At 37.4% G+C, this 17222-nt stretch overlaps 1 protein-coding gene across 5 annotated transcripts in view; it reads right to left on the bottom strand.

Moving 5' to 3' along the window:
• Positions 1-502: 502 nt before the first annotated feature.
• The window catches only part of LOC134343935 (protein unc-13 homolog B-like), a 519229-nt gene continuing 502509 nt past the window's right edge, over positions 503-17222 (bottom strand). For 3 of the 5 annotated variants that reach the window (XM_063042887.1, XM_063042890.1, XM_063042891.1), the window contains 3 exons: positions 11052-11144; positions 4534-4693; positions 504-2695 (listed from right to left, as the gene is read on the bottom strand). In XM_063042887.1, the coding sequence (XP_062898957.1) occupies positions 2410-2695; positions 4534-4693; positions 11052-11144 (539 nt within the window). In that variant the 3' untranslated portion in view covers positions 504-2409. Of the gene's footprint in view, positions 2696-4533; positions 4694-11051; positions 11145-17222 lie in introns of all 5 variants that reach the window. The other 2 variants (XM_063042888.1, XM_063042889.1) reach the window with 2 other exon arrangements.

The raw sequence follows: 17222 nt of genomic DNA, 5'->3' as shown, positions 1-17222 counted from the left end.
TACTGCAACAATCACTCTTTGCAAGGGAAGTTCTTCACTTTTAAGCTTGGATAATCTTATCCATTGAACACAGGGCTCCTACAAGAAATTTCCCAGAGGACTATTCCCACAATTTATAGTTAAAAATGATTTCTTCCTTTTTTGGTCATTCACCTCAAATCTTTTCCACAAGTTTGGCTTAGAACTGGGTGTCCATGGGGCATTCTGTACCTTTTCCATGAAGGGGTTAGGGTAGGGTCTTGTCACAATAAAAAGGGGGGCTGGAATTATTTAACAGTAATCAAACTAATAAGGCTCAGACAAATCTGAAGAGAAAATATATGAAAAAAAATCTGTGAATCAGTAACCAAAAATCTCAAACTCATCATTACTTTGGTACTTTTGAAAGCACTAAGTATTAACATAATTTGAAGTGAATAAAGCCCAGAAATTTTCTTGATATAGTGTTTCTTACAAAGAAAAAATCTCACAAGGCTTAGCCAGTGCACTCAGCGGTGCATGACACTCCTCCTTAATGAAGCAATTGTGTAAAAAGAAGATGGTAAAGAATTTCTGGGCAAAGTGGCAATAATCATCAGAACTACACACCTCAGTCTGTAAACATTGCTCAAGTGGAGCCTTGTCTGCAGTTGCACCTCGAAAAATATCACTCTCAGTCTGAATCAGGTTGATGTTATTTAATCTTAACCAATTTCTGTCAAAAATGCCAAATTCAGTGTGTAATCACTTAAACATGTTACATGTTCAACTTTAGTACCCAGGTTTCAATACAGCTCAACACAAAAGAAGTTACCTTTGTCAACACATGGATCTCATACCTCACAGTTAGATATATATTTTTAAAAATTTGTCTAACTGGAACTTAGTTTTTACCTGATGGGTCTTGTGAAATGTCTTCAGATTGTATTGTTTCAGCACTTTAGATGCACTAGATAAATGCAAGTGTTCATTATAAAAGTTTAATATTTGTTCACATTTACGAGATGAACACTTGTTTCGGCCTCGTGTCAATGTTTTTGACATGAAATTGACACTTACAGTGCATTTTGCCAATGTAAATTTATCATTCTGATTGCACAATTTGACTAAAAAACCCAAGAAAATTGTTTTCTGAGAATCTGTAGTCTAAGTTTTTTTCCTCAGGATATGAATTTTAATATTTATAAAGAGAACAATATGAAAGTCCTTTTTTAACTGAAGTTGTATTTACTTACAGAATAATTATTTGGGTTTAAGGAACTTCTAGATAGGGACTTCATTAATTACAATACTTTGTTTTATAGAAATGGTACATTACGTGGCAATGTAAAAATACCGTAACTGTTTCCCAATGCAGATAACCTACAGGACAGAAGGTCTGTAAGAGCTTTTTCAGTTCTCTGTTGAAGATTGACAGAGGTCCTACATGAATGTATGGATCCATTGTATGGATCTGATAATGGATAAGCAGTCCTTAAATCAAAATCAAAATCCTCAAAATGGATTTTGATTTTCCCCAAATGAAATAATGCCAAGTATGTGAATGTGAAATACAGATTAATTTGTTATGACGTTCAAAAGAAATATTAAAAATAGAAGCTTAGCTTTGTATGCACCTTTTTAGGAATTCAGCAAATAACAATAATGCTCAAAATAAGGACTTTCAAGATGTTAACTATCTTAGGACATAATCTTCAGATAGCTAAGAAATTCCAAAATTAATAGTGATAACAGATTTGGCTTCATTTTCACACAATTTATTAGAAACATAATCAGAAAAAAGTATTTGAATAAATATTTGGCCAATCGTTCTTCCATAGTGTCATCCACTTATTGCAGTAGTTTTATATTTCAAGTTTGACACCTCTGTGGTTAAAAGACCCCACGCACAAATTAATCCCGCACGAGAAACTAGCAGGCATAGCATTGGATTCTAAACACTTAGTATTATTAAATGGAATGCATGATTTTATCTACAACAATTAAAAGACAACCTTTGGCAATCCTATGAGAGAGAGATGAAAAACTGAGACTCTAGGCGTGAGTGTGGGATTTTTGTCAGTATTTCTCCGTTGTTCATCTCACTAAATGATGGTATCACAGTGTTCAATTGAAGTGAAAAAATATTCTGAGACTCTTGGCTTCATGTCCAGTTAATAAAATTATTTACATAAATGTAAGCATCCTATTTTATGCAATAACATTTTATTTCTAAACACAATTTAACCTTTTGATTATTGTAAATAAATAAAATTCACATAAAGATCTATACTTTGATTGGTATACAACACAGCCTTATTAACAATAACAGAGTAGTGCAGAGGGTCCCATTTACAAAAGAGAATTGTTGAACACTTGCACATATTGGCACGAGGTATAAATTAGAAACAAAAACGACCCGAGCCACTGGAACAAGCAACCCTCTAAGATTCAACTGCTTTCTTCAGCAGACCGAGATTCTGACTTCAGTTTGACAAATTCTTTTGCCACTTCATCATTGGTTCTTTGTGAAAGTATCCGAAGAACAGTTAAACCTGTCTCATCCATGTGAATACTGCGGCCTAGTGGACACCAGCAAGCACAGCTGCCTTTATCTACAATATCTCGTAGTTGCATTAAAGCAATCCCAATAATACGATCTTCTCTTGCAAAGCAGTAATCCTTTACACAGACCTGAAGTTCATATGCATCTGGACCATCTTCATTACCCAATATACTGCAAAAAGAAAATTTAAAAAAATCTCACTCAGAAAAATTCACTGAATTGAGGTGATGTTATTAATGCAGATTGTTTTAAAGCAACAGATTTATTTGAAGACAATCAGAAAATATTATATATATATATATATATATAAAACTTCATATTTTAATTGTGCTATGCCTTAAACAGTGAAATTTCCTGGAATCCATTAAATATACCAAAAGATAACAGAAGTGTTCAGACAACACACATCAAAGTTGCTGGTGAACACAGCAGGTCAGGCAGCATCTACAGGAAGAGGTACAGTCGACGTTTCAGGCCGAGACCCTTCGTCAGGTGTTCAGACTCTGCCATTTCCAGTCAATCGTAAGGGATAGAATGTACTGTATGCATTCTCTGATACTAAATTGAACCATTGAACCATTGCTAGTGCTACTGGGACAGGAGAAGGGGCTGAAGGGTGCAGAGAAGGCAACATAGGGGACAAGAATTCCCACTTTACAAGATCAGATGGGCCTCAGTATATAAGTGAATTCTGATGTCCAAGCCACTGACAGAGTAGGTGGTCACTATCAAAGAGGTCTCAGCCAGAGTGGCATCTTGCACTGTCAAACTATGCAACATTAAGCCAGAGGTGTTTGTGCACCATTCTTTATATCATGTGTCTTTTACACTCATATACTGTGTGCTGCCATCATTGAGGAAGAAACTGTTCCTGGAGCCTTCACCCATCACCGTTAATTTGTTCATCATCATTCAAGCCTTCCACTGTTCCATATGCAATTATTTCTAACCTTTAGCATTAATATTTGAGTCTCGGTTTAAGTTTGGCATGTTCATCAGAACTATACAATTAATCAGGATTGATTCTCCGGTTGAGGTAAATTATATGACGAGGCAGCAATGATTACTCTGAATTCAGAAATCATGAGAATGTTGCAGAGGTAAATACATGACATATGCCTATTTTGTCTGATTCCGGTGCCAATTTCATATGGTTCAGCTGGTTTCATCAATAATGTGGAACAGGCTGATTTATGAAGCCATGTGCTATGATTCTGGAGTCACTTTAAACATCTGCTTTGAGACCACAGGTTTTTTTCCCCAAAAGACAATATGCATAGTGCACTCAGACCTCTGTCCCAATATGTGTGTGGAATATGCAAACTTCGGTGAAAACTGGCCCCTGATACTGCAGGAATATCCAAGAACAGGGCATGACCAATTAACTTGATTAATGGTAGTTGAAACTATTATAACCCAAAAAGCTTTCTTCTGTTGCGCAGTCTGTTGCTGCAGAAGCAGTTTGTCTTTGGGACATGGGAAGAAGTCAGAGTATTCAAGGGACACCCAAGTGGACTTGTGAAGAACATGCATATTCTGATGATTAAATTCAAGTGCAAGTTGAATTATCATTCAGTCATACATGAATATAGCCAAATGAAACAGTTCATCCAGGCCAAGATGCAAAACGCATTACCCACAGCACATAGCACAAAGAACACATACAGTTACATTTTCAGAAAAACATAAAGTCATAAAGAGAGAAAAAAAACTATAACCCAAGTCCTTGAGTAACATGACTGTTGATTTAAAGGATGTTGTCCTGGTTCCGCTTGTTCTACCACCAAGTAAACGTCAGAGAGCAGCACCAAGTAAACATCAAAGGGCAGCACCAAATAAACACCGGTGCTAACTCTTCTTTGAGTCTACACTTTACACCAAAGCTTCTTCAGAAAATGTCTGTTATTTTCACACACGTATTATGTACATTTCCTAATTTGTATCTAATTATATGCATTTCATTAAAGCCAACGTAAAAATTGTTTTATCTAAAGCAATCATTTACTCACAAGTGAAATGTTTCATTGTATTTTGGAGCCCAGTTGTTGCTTTTCGATTTTGTAGTAAATTTTCTTTTCTTGTCACTAAGGTGTGGACCAATCATAGTGACCTCAACAAATGGTCGAAACATGCCATTTGTTTGCCATTTCAGATCATTAGCAGCTACCACTGTAAAAATAAATCACATTATACTGATTTAATTGCTTCAACAAATTTCAAATAAAATCCCAAATGAATCTCTTTGCAAACAATATTTGCCACTAACTGACTTAAAGCCAAAATATACACCTAATTCCTTAATTTTTATTCAAGATAGGATAAAATAAATTATCCTCACATAAAAATAAATCTCACAATTTTATATTTGCATTTTCATTTAACCACAACATAGAAAAATCACCAGAACTTTCATGCCAATGAAGAATCACTTTAAAGTTCTTAAGACTGTTAAAAGCACAGAAACAGGCTTTTCTGAGCCAATTTACTGGTTTCAGCCAGTAGCCTTTTACCTCATGATTTTTAAATGGTCACGTAAGCACGTTTTAAATGTTGTGACAGGACCTATTGAAGGGAGTAGCAGAACAAAGGAAGCATGAAGAAGTGAAATGTGGTCATGGGATTGACACCTGGGCACATTATGAGAATGTGAGAAAGTAGAAATGTCTTGACAGCTCTGTAAACAGGACCTAATCACAGAATAAACAGATATATCCTGTGCATAGATGCAAACAGACACCTTGATAATCATAGGTAGTTAAAGTGGTAAGATAATTATGGAGTGGTGTCAGCAGGAATCTGAAGAAATTAAACAAACAAGTACACATCTGGAAAATAAGTTGAGTTGGAAAATCTGTCAAGATCTCTGAGGATCTAACCTGGTCCCAACATATTGATGCAGCCATAAAGAAGGAAACAATCTTGTACTCAATGTCAATAAGATGAAAGAGCTGACTGTGTACTTCAGAAAGGGTAAGACAAAGGAACACATACCAATCCTCATAGAGGGATCAGAAGTGGGGAGAGTGAGCAGTTTCAAGTTCCTGGGTGTCAAGATCTCTGAGGATCTAACCTGGTCCCAACATATCGATGAGTTATAAAGAAGGCAGGACAGTGACTATACTTCATTAGGAGCTTGAAAAGATCAGGCACGTCAATAAAAACACTCAAAACTTCTATAGACGTACCGTGGAGAGCACTCTGACAGGTGGCATCACTATCAGGTATGGGGTGGGGAGAGAACTACTGCACAGGACCAAAAGAAGTTGCAGAGGGTTGTAAATCTAGTCGGCTCCATCTTGGGTACTAGGCCACAAGGTACGCAGGACATTTTCAGGGAGCGGTGTCTCAGAAAGGCAGCGTCCATTATTAAGGACCTCCAGCACCCAGGGCATGCCCTTTTCTCACTGTTACCATCAGGTGGGAGGTACAGAGGCCTGAAGACACACACTCAGCAATTCAGGAACAGCTTCTTCCCCTCTGCCATCCGATTCCTAAATGAACATTGAACTCTTGGACACTACCTCACTTTTTTTTAAATGTATAGTATTTCTGTATTTTGCACAATTTTTACTCTATTCAAATTACATATGCTGTATAAAGTATCCTGAATTAGATTTACTTATTTATTATTATTAACATTTTTCTTCTATATTATGTACTGCATTGAACTGCTGCTACGAAGTTAACAAATCTCACGCCACATGCCGGTGATAATAAACCTGATTCTGAGTCTGAATTACAGCCATGCAATCGGTGGTAAGGAACCATCAGGCAGGGTCTAAGAGATATCCAAAGGTATCTATACAAAACAGTGCCTCCTGGGATGATTGATAGCGGTGGCTCCAGGCCAATTTCAGTTTTGTAATACTTCATGAACCTCAACTGAAACAAATCTAAGACGAAAACAAGGAATTACTTTTCAAACTATATTCATTAAAATTAAAAGCTAATGGAGTGGTGGTATAGTGGAACGAATTAAATTTTAATGTGTGATAAAACACGCCATTCAATCATTGTACCATTTAATGATTCTATTGAGTCTAATATATAAGTATATTTATTGCAATTAGTTCAGACAACTCACCCTTGAACTGCCCTGTAGTTCAAGTTCCACAACATCTAAAGTTAATTACCCGTACTCCGATATTATCAGTTCTAGATGAACCCAGTTAAGAAATGATGCTTAAACTCTTCTCTGAGTCCTGATCTTCTGTAGCGGTTTGTCTCTCATAATGGAAAACTAAATACAGTGGATTCTAGTCAATTTGGCTGTTGGTTAATCGGGGTAGCCACTTACTTGGGACAACTATTCAAGAACAAAAACAAATTGAGAAAATATCCATTATTCCCTTTGGTTATTTAGGAGAATGTACTGCTTAATTGGGACAGGAGACTTTGCCGAACATTTTCTTACTAAAGTCACGTCAATTGTGCACGTGTGTTTGTGTTCAAAAAGCAGTGATTTTTGTCACTGATGGTTGGTGAACAATAAAGAGCAAGACAGTTCAGAATTGTTTTGCTCACTCCGGTTTCAAGTGTTGAGACTTGGAAATGCCAGAAACAGCCAGGAGTGAAAATAAAACAGTTTAGTTAGGAATTATGTAGAATTTGAAAGTATCAACAATCATCTTAAATGTTATCTTTCGTCGTCACTGACACTGAACTGTTGCCTCTGGTGCCAAGTAGCTGTTTGCATGTGTCAGTAGCCATACCCCAAACACCACTTTGACAGGCAGGCTAAACCAGCTGAGAGTAGCTGGTGAGTCTCATATGCCAATGAGATAGGGACATTCTCAAGGGCGAAAGTGAGCAGCCAGAAGTCTTGGAGCATATTGGTACCAATGATATAAGTAAACAAGGTGAGGAGGTCCAGAAGAGAGATTTTAGGGAACTAGGTAGAAAGCTGAAAAACAGGACCTCTAGTGTAGTAATCTCTAGATTGCTGCCTGTGCCATGCACCAGTGAGAGTAAGAATAGGATTAAGAGGTGGCTGAAGACATTATGGAGGCATTAGTAATGATCTTTCAAGAATTCTGGAATGGTTCCGGAAGACTGGAAAATTGCAAATATCCATCCACTCTTCAAGGGAGAGAGGCAGAAGAAAGGAAATTATAGGACAGTTGGTCTGACCTCAGTGGTTGGGAAGATGTCAGAGTCAATTGTGAAGGATGTGGTTTTGGGGTACTTGGAGGCACATGATAAAATAGGTCACAGTCAATATGGTTTCCTCAAGGGAAATTCTTGCCTGGCAAATCTGTTGGAATTCTTTGAAGAAATAACAAGTAGGATAGACAATAGAGAATTGGCTGATGCTCTGTACTTGGATTTTCAGAAGGGCTTTGACAAGGTGCCACCCATGAGGCTGCTTAACAAGTTGCCCATGGTATTACAGGAAAGATACTAGCATGGACAAAGTGTTAGCTGATTGGAATGAGGCAAAGAGTGGAAATATAGGGAGCTTTTTCTGGCTGGCTGTCTGTAACTTGTGATTTTCCACAGGGGTGTGTATTGGGACCGCTCCTTTTTACGTTATATATCAATAACTTGAATGTCAGAATTGATGGCTTAGTTGCAAAATTTGAAGATGATACAAAGATAGGTGGAGGGGCAAGTAATCTTGAGGAAGTAGAGAGGCTACAGAAGGACTTAGACAGATTAGGAGAACGGGCAAAGAAATTACGGATGGAATACAGCTTTGGGAAGTGTATAGTCATGCATTTTGGTAGAAGAAATAGAAGGGTTAACTATTTTCTAAAGGGAGAAAAACACAGAAAAAAACCGAGGTGCATAGAGAGTTGGGAGTCCTTGTGCAGGACTCCCGAAAGGTTAATTTGCAGGTTGAGTCTGTGGTGAAGGCGGCAAATGCAATGTTAGCATTCATTTCAAGAGGTCTAGAATATAAAAGCAAGGATGTAATGCTGATACTTTATAAAGCACTGATGAGGCCTCATGGAGTATTGTGAGCAGATTCAGACCCCTTATCTTTGAAAAGAAGTGCTGAAACTGGAGCGGGTTCAAAAGAGGTTCAAGAAAATGATTCCAGGATTAAATGACTTGCCATATGGAGAGTGTCAGATGGCTCTGGACCTGTATTCACAAGAATTCAGAAGAATGAGGGGTGACCTAATTGTAACCCTAATAAATGTTGAAGTGCCTTGATAGAGTGGATGTGGAGTAGATGTTTCTTATGGTGGGAGAATCGAAGAGCAGAGGACACAGCCTCAAAATAAAAGGGCATCCTTTTAGAATGGAGATGAGGAGGAATTTCTTTAGCCAGAGTGTAGTGAATCTTTGGAGTCTATTGCCACATGTAAACTTAAAGCAGAGGTTGATAGATGCTTATATTAGGGCATGAAGGGATACTGGATGAAGGCAGGAGATTGAGACTGAGGGGAAAATGGATCAACACGATGAAATGGTGGAGCATTCTTGATGGGCAAATGGTCTAGTTCTGCTCCTAAGTCTTATGCATGTCCAAGAATACGAAGTCAGCTCCAGCAGACGGGGTGGATAAGATCTACATTGAGATCCAACAGCCAGGAAGGCGGTTCTGCAAATCTATATGGAAGGTGCAGGGCATAACGAGACACATAGTGTCGGATACGATGGACAAGTAGTACTGGTAGTGTTCTATTTTGTTCTGTATTTCATTTAAGTGCATAATTTGTTACTCAGTTAAATAGTAGTTTGTCTTTTTTGATATACCATTTTAACCACTTCCATAAAACTTAGTTGGAGCAGCCATTTAATTGCCTGCCCAATTAAGCAGAAACCACTGTATACGATTTGTATTAATACACATCCATACATTAAATTTATTGAAAAGAGCTTCCATTACAAAATTAATAGACATAAGAAATCTTTTTGCAGTTACATTTCCATCTTCCTAAAAATTCAAGGTTTGAAATTGAAATTGCGTGACTTCTCCTAATTATTTACTGTATTTTTCATATAAGATCTAAAGAAATCCCACAATGTTCCAATCACCCAACATTGTTGTTTAAAAATGGCATCACTACGCACTACCTTTGTATATTGCTTTGAACTAGATCCGACTGAATGATGCATATGACATCAGTTCTTTGTTGATTATATCCTTGAAAAGAGCAACTATAACTACTACAACTACTATAACTCCTGAGTAATTGGGTCATGAGAATGATTACCCAGACACATACCCCTACTGGTGTTTAAATGTATTTGCTCAAGATATAAAACAAAGACTAAATGACAATCCAGATGGAATGAAAAGGGCAAATTAAAAACAAAATCTATAGTCTTATGTCTAAAACTTCAAATCTTAGAATTAAGATGTTACAGTTACAAAATAATGTCATACATTAACCTACTGCATCAACCTGATATCACATACCACAGGTGCTACTTTGAACATCACTAGCAATTAACAAAAAAGTTACACTAGACTGGAATTGACCTGGCACTATCAGTGTTAAAGCATTTAGGATAGAACAACATGGTTATCCATTTTTACAGCAAATTAATACACTGTATTACATACTTTAATAATGAAAGATAATATAGTACCATATTTGAGGGATTTCCTCTAAAAGAGACTATTGACTGAAGATGGTCTTAGAGAAGTTTAAGAAGAAATTTAATAGAGGTGCTCAAAACTATGACAGGGTTAGTAGAGCAAAAATATTGTTATTGGTGATAAAGATGACATTAGTTACATGAGTGTGTCAGAAAGTCAACCTTGCAAGGCTAGGAATTTTGTTTATTTTGCAATTATGTATAATTTATGTTAATTTAAATTGATATTAGTTCATGTTTGTCCTCATCTTGTAGTCAGCTACTAGTGCAAAAAGCTCATTTTCATGGCATTTACACCCGGTGCATGTATGCCTTTGGCAACAATACACTTGAACTAGAAGCACTAGAGAACAGAGATTTAAAATACATGCAAAGGATCCAATTTGGTGTGAGCCTAAATTTCCATAAACATGGGGGAGTGATGGTCTGAATTTTAATCTCTGAAAATTTGCAAGTATGCAGATTTGTTCATGATTTTTAAAGAGAACTGGATAAATACCTGCATAGCTTTGTGTAAAAAGCAAGAAATTATTCTGCAATGACTTATTACTGAATTATTGGGCTCCCTCCTATTTTGTAACAATTCTATTATTTATGAAGAATACCACAGAGAATCTACCAGTATTTAAACCCATATGTTGAAATGATAAAACAATTGATGTTAAGAAAATTGGAAATAACAAATTAAATATGAATTATATTGAAAAGATAACAATTTTTAAAAAGCACCAAGAAGTACTCAGGAACGAATTTTAATAATACAGGAAAGATAGAGAATACACATTTAAAGATATACCATTTTGAATATAAATAAAAGGAATTTTTTTGTTTTGTTTAGCTGAAGTACTGTGAACTAAACCGTATCAATAACTACATTAAGAGTTCCAATATTCCAGTTAGAGCCTAAATTCTCATTAAATATTTTGGGGATTCAACAACATTTTTGTATTTCTACTAATGGTATTAATCTTACCTTTTACTGTTACTTTGTGTTCTCCTGTTCCTGGATGGGTGAAAAGATCTATCTGTATGGAGACTTCACCCACTGGTTCTTCCACACCAGAGCCTGATTAATAATTAAAGCATAAAGATGAAACTCCGAAGGTACATTATCATTGATGAGTGCAGACTTTTCAATGCCACATTCACTTCAAGGCAATTGTGCAATGCACTGAAAAGAACTTTGATATTAAAATACTTGGTTTTCATGCTTGAAATATTTGATATGATCCATGCACAAGACCATATTAGTCATGCATCAATACTGATCAAAAGTAAGAATTAAAGCCTGCCTCGTGGACAGGAGGAAAGAAATCAGATGAAACTATTGCTTCATTGGAATTATTGAAAAAATTCAGGATTATAGCAGTAGCTGATAAATATTTGGTCTGGATTCCATTTTCACAATGGCAAATTAAGCTGTTAATATTCACAGTGCTTCTCATCAAATCCTTTTCTCCCTCATAGTTTGCCGTCTGACGGTGAGGACATACTCGTTCCATGCTTCTCTTGAAATAACAATTACCTCCCTGGATGACGTAAAACCTACATGATATTTTGCTGCCCACCCTCTTTTTAATCCCTACCTCCCAGATCACACAACTACCTCAATCTGATTTTCTAACTTGGCAATTAAAGGTTTGAACCATGAGCTCTTCTGGCCTATTTAGGTTAGAATTAAACCCTAAGTATCATTTAAATATTGTACCTAACAACCGCATTGTACAGGATAAATATATTGGTTGTCATTGATCTCAGCAGCAATATATACACATTATAAAACTCCTCCACATCATTCCAACCCACCATTCTCCACAACTTCCATCACCTTCAACAGGACCCTACCACCAAACACGTCTTTATCTTCCTCGCCCACTCTCTGCTTTCCATATGGATTGCTCCCACTATGAATCTCTTGTCCGTTTGTCCCTCTCCACTAATCTCTCTCCTGGCACATAGCCCTGCAAGCGACAGAAATGCTGCACCTCTCCGCTCGCCTCCTCGCTTACCTCCATTCACAGCCCCAAACAGTCCTTGCAGGTGGGGCAATATTTCACTTATGAATCTGTTGGGGCAGTCTATTATAACCAGTGCTCCTGATGTGATCTCCTCAATATTGGTGAGACCCAATGTAAATTGGGGGACTTTGTTGAGCATCTCCGCTCCATCACCAAAAATGGAATTTCCTACTGGCCAATCATTTGAATTCCTATCCCCATTCTCATTCTAACATGTCGGTATATGGCCCCTCTTCTGCCACGACAAGGCCTCTCTCAAGGTGGAGAAGCAACACCTCATACTCCATCTAGGTAGCCTCCAACCTGATAGCATGAACTTCAATTTTTTCTTCTGACAATTTATTTTTTTTTCTCCTCCTTCCCTCTTCTTGTATTCATCCCTCTGGCCTCTTACCCCTTCTCCTCACCTGCCAATCACCTCCCTTTGGTGCCCCTCCTTCTTCCCTTTCTTCCACGGTCCACTCTCCTCTCCTATCAAATTCCTTCTTCTCCTAGCCCTTTACCGTTCCCACCCACCTGGTTTCACTTATCACCTTCTAGCTAGTCCTCCTTCCCCTTCCCCCACCTTCTTATTCTGGAGCCTTCCCCATCCTTTCCCACCATGAAGGAGGGTCTGAGCCCAAAACCTCGACTGCCTGTTCATTGCCCACAGGTGACACCTGTCCCGCTGAGTTCCTCCGGTGTGTGTTACTCTGGATTTCCAGCATCTGCAGAATCCCTTGTGTTATTAATTTCCTATGGTTATTACATATTAATTGTGTATTTGCGATAGATTTTAATGTATAGTGAAATGTTTGCTATCATAATGTTGAAAAACAACAGGGTTGCAAACTGGAAGATATTTGTAAAGCCTTTCTTAGAACATAATTTCCATTACATTCTAGTTTTGTATATGAAGTCAAAATAGTTTGAATATTAAACATCATGAAAATGCTACAAAATGCACTTGTGAGAGAAGAATTATTGGGTTGAACTTTTTCACACTAGCATTAGCAATTTAATACAACTACAAAAATCATGAGCTTCTGCACAGTTGATCATCAGGGACTCCCTGAGTGAACTCCAGCATTTGACTTGACATGGTGTCCAAGTGCAAATGAAAACTTTTCCAGTTTCCTTGCAGTCATAAAATCTATTGAGAATCTGTGCTAAGTTAGCAGTGGTGCAGAAATAACAGGTCCACTCGTTTACAAGGAGTAGAAGAAGTGCAAAGGATATGATTCACCAAGGTGACATACTTGGTTATTGGTGGATAACCAAGGTCACTGGTGAACAGAAACTTTGGTTTCTGGTTGATTAATCGGTTTTGATGAACAAACTTCAAACAAGAATACGGGAAGAATTAAGAAAACAGTGAAATGATAGGTGTGCCATTGTGTTGAAAATAGCAAAAGGGAAGTACAAGGCAGAAAACAATAGTAATGTGTCAATCAAAGAAAATAAAGTCTAGAGTAGAAAGGTCAACAATGGCAACAAAATAAAGGAATGCCCATTCAAAGGTTTGTGCTCAGAAGTGTGCAAGAATCTTGGAGTGCACATCTTTACATACATTCAGGTTGTTGAACACAAAAAGGCATTTATTATTAATTAAGGCACAGAATATAAGAGCATGGAGATTAGAAGAAAGTACAAATTCACCATTGGGGTTTTATGAAAAATTGAATAAACTGTTGATTACTTTGCAAAACAGAAAGGCAAATGGAGATTTAAATAAATGAATTCTCCACTTAATTAAGAAATCTTTATCCACATGGTTAGAAAGGAGGTAGTTAGAACACAGTTCCCAAAGGTTGGTAAAATAAGAAGTAAGCGCAGCATTCAAAAAGGAAATTGAATGTCACTGCAGCACTTTGGCTTAGTCTCACTCTGATATCGGTCTTGTGGCTGTAACACAATGAAAGTCATTGGTAGATTTGAAAATAGCATCAAATCATTGGTTATGGAACTTTTATTTTTCACTTACACTTCCTCTAAATTCATAATTTGTTTCTCTAGTTGTGAAGTTCTATCCCTTTGTGCTCTTTCATCATTTCATCTCTCTTACCTTCCATCCTATCATCGGCCTTCACTTTTGTTCTTTCTTCCCTCTGCCTCTGTATTTGCTTGAAACCCTTTAAACTCAAACTTTGTTTCTCTTTTCTAATGTAAATCACCAATAATTAACTTTGTTTTACTCTTTCTATAGTCATTATGTAGTCTAGTTAACATGCCCTGAATTTTCAGCTGCCATTTCAATTTAGTTTAACTAGATTTTGCTAATGAAGTGCCTCTTAGGATTGGATTTGAGGTGGAATGATGTTATTTCTATGTTTTATGTTCTATATTAGAATGAATGGAAAATTAGAAAAAAAGATTTCAATTTACCCTGTTACTATTTGAGTAGGGTTTTTCATTTTTTCTTCTTTAAATGGGTTCTTTAGAAAAGAAAAGTAAATACGAGCAATAATGTTAAAATGAAAATATTTTGTGCTACTAATATTGCAAAAACAAAATTTGATGATTGCTCTGTAATGGGCCAATGATCAGCTTAATTTTTGAAAGGTGTCTTAATGTATTTTGTGATGCATTCATTACACCAAATTTTCGAGAGAGAAAATAAGTAAACCCTTTAAATTGATTAAATGGATAAAGAACTTGCCCATGCTTAAGTTTTGGAAGGTTATGAAATCCTTAACATCTACCTGAACAAATCAAGTAGTCAGACCATGGTTACAGTTTCAGATAAAGGATGACTTAAAGTGAACAAGAATATTAGGCTTGTTATGAAAAGAAACAAATAACCTTTAAGGAAAACATAGGAGCAGTATAAAACAAATACACCATTGGACCATATCACTGAAAAAGCACTTGACCTTTGGACTAATAAAACATGTGACCTATATAATCAACATATGCAAGATTAAGAGAACCTCTGCATTATAACCGAAAAAAATTACACTGCTTGAGCTCTTTGGTCTTTGCTATTTATATCCAGTGGATATAAACAAATTAAAATGGAAATTAAAATTAAAATGGTGAGTCACAGTGCTGCAGTTATTAATGTAACTATCTCACCAGTGACTTGGGTTCAGTTCTGGCCTGTGGTGCTGACTGTATGGGGTTTGTGACACAGTGACTTCCTCCAACTTTCCAAAGATGTGCTGATTGTTAGATTAATTAGCTTTAGTAAATAACTCCCGGTGTAATAGTATAATATCACTGGGGTTATTAATAGGTATGAGAGAACTGGTTAGTTATAAGGGGTTAAGTGGATTACTCAGGAAAGTGGCATAGGCTCAACAAGCCAAATGGCTTTCTTCTATATTAAATAAGTATACTAGATATTTCTCTTCAGTTCGTTGTTCTTCTATAGTGATGACCTGCTAGAATTCAAGAAATTTTAAGTCTAATACAACCAGAAACATTCATTCTGTTTTTCTCTCTTCACAGTGTTGTCTGACTTGTTGAGTCATCCCAACAATTCTGTTTATATTTTGTATTTCTAGCATCTGCAGTAGTTTTGCTTTGTTGATAGTTTTGCTTGGGTAGATTTGCAGCTGATTGATAATGGTATCAAATGTAGGTAAATACAGCACAGATAACAGCTTGTTATAATTCTGTCAATATGACTTGATATTTTGGTACAATAATGAAAAAGAAAATGCTGGAAATACTCAAAAGGCCGGGCTACATCTGACGGAAGAAGGAGCAATTCATATATAGAACCCTTTGTCAGAACTGGGAGGGAAATAAAAACAGCTTGTTAATCTGCAGGGAGAAAGGGGTGTCTTTGATCAGGTAAAACTGACATGACTATGGTAATAAGCTGTAAACACGGTTATCTGGTCAATGAGTGAATGGGAGTAATTAGAGAGTGAGAACATAGACAAACGATACGGTGATATGGGAGTTGTGAAATGCAGAGCAGGTTAGTGTGTCCTCCACTCCCAGAGGAGGAAAGTAGGGAAAAAGAAAGATGAAACAAGCCTAGCCAATATCATTAATGGATGACTGATACAGACTGAGAAACAAAGTTACACGTAGTTGTAGAATTCAATACAGAGCACAAAGGATGCAACGTACCTAAATGGATGATGAGGTGGTGTCCCTCGAGCTTACAATGAGCCTTATTATAATGGCGCAGGAAGCCATAGACCAACAGGTCAGACTAAGCAGGATGGTGCATTTAAGACAGCAGGCAAGAGGAAGCTCCGGACTGATTCTGTGTACTATGAACATGTGTTCCATAAAGTGATCGCCCAGTTTGCATTTGGTTTCTCTACTATACTATCTATTCTGTTGACAAATCCACCGTCTTATGCATACAGTCCCCTGTACAAAACAATTCTTTTGGTTTATGTCATTGCAATCATTGAGCAACACACACAAAACGCTGGAGGAACTCAGGCTGCATCTATGGAGAGGAATAAACAATCAAAGTTTTGGGCCGAGACCTTTTATCAGGACTGGAAAGGAAAGGGGAGGATGCCGGAACAAAAAAGGCGGGGAAGAGGAAGGAAGACAAACTAGAAGGTGAAAGATTGAAGCCAGGTTGGTGGGGGAGAGGGGATGGGTTAGGAAGCTGGGAGGTAATAGGTGGAAAAGGCAAAGGGCTAGAGCAGAAGGAGTCTGAGAGAAGAGGAGAGTAGACCATGGGAGAAATGGAAGGAGGAGGGGCACCAGAGGGAGGTGACAGGCAAGTTAAGAGAAGAGCTAAGAGGCTCTTAGGAAAAAGAAGAGAGAAAGAGGAAGGATAAAATTACTGGAAGGAGAAATCAATTTTCATGCCATCAGGTTAGAGGCCACACAGATGGAATAAGAGGTGTTGCTCCTCCACCCTGAGAGTGGCCTCATCACGGCAGAAGAAGAGGCCATGGACCGACAGGTCGGAAAAAGAACGGAGATAGAAATTAAAATGGTTGGCCACTGGGAGATACTGTTATTTTGTGGATAGACCAGAGATGCTTGACAGAGCGTTCCCCTAGTTTATGTTGGGTCTCACCAATGTGGAGGAGGCTGCATCAGACGCATTAGATATATAGTAGACGACTTTAACAGATTCGCAGGTGAAGTGTTGCCTCATCTGGAAGGACTATTTGAGGCTCTGAATGGAGGTGAGAGAGGAGGTGAATGGGCAGGTGTAGCAT

Source organism: Mobula hypostoma, chromosome 3 (assembly GCF_963921235.1).
Source record: "Mobula hypostoma chromosome 3, sMobHyp1.1, whole genome shotgun sequence".
NCBI lineage: Eukaryota > Metazoa > Chordata > Chondrichthyes > Myliobatiformes > Myliobatidae > Mobula > Mobula hypostoma.
The sequence above is the reverse complement of the archived record's forward strand: the minus strand, read 5'-3'. Positions and strand labels throughout refer to the sequence as shown.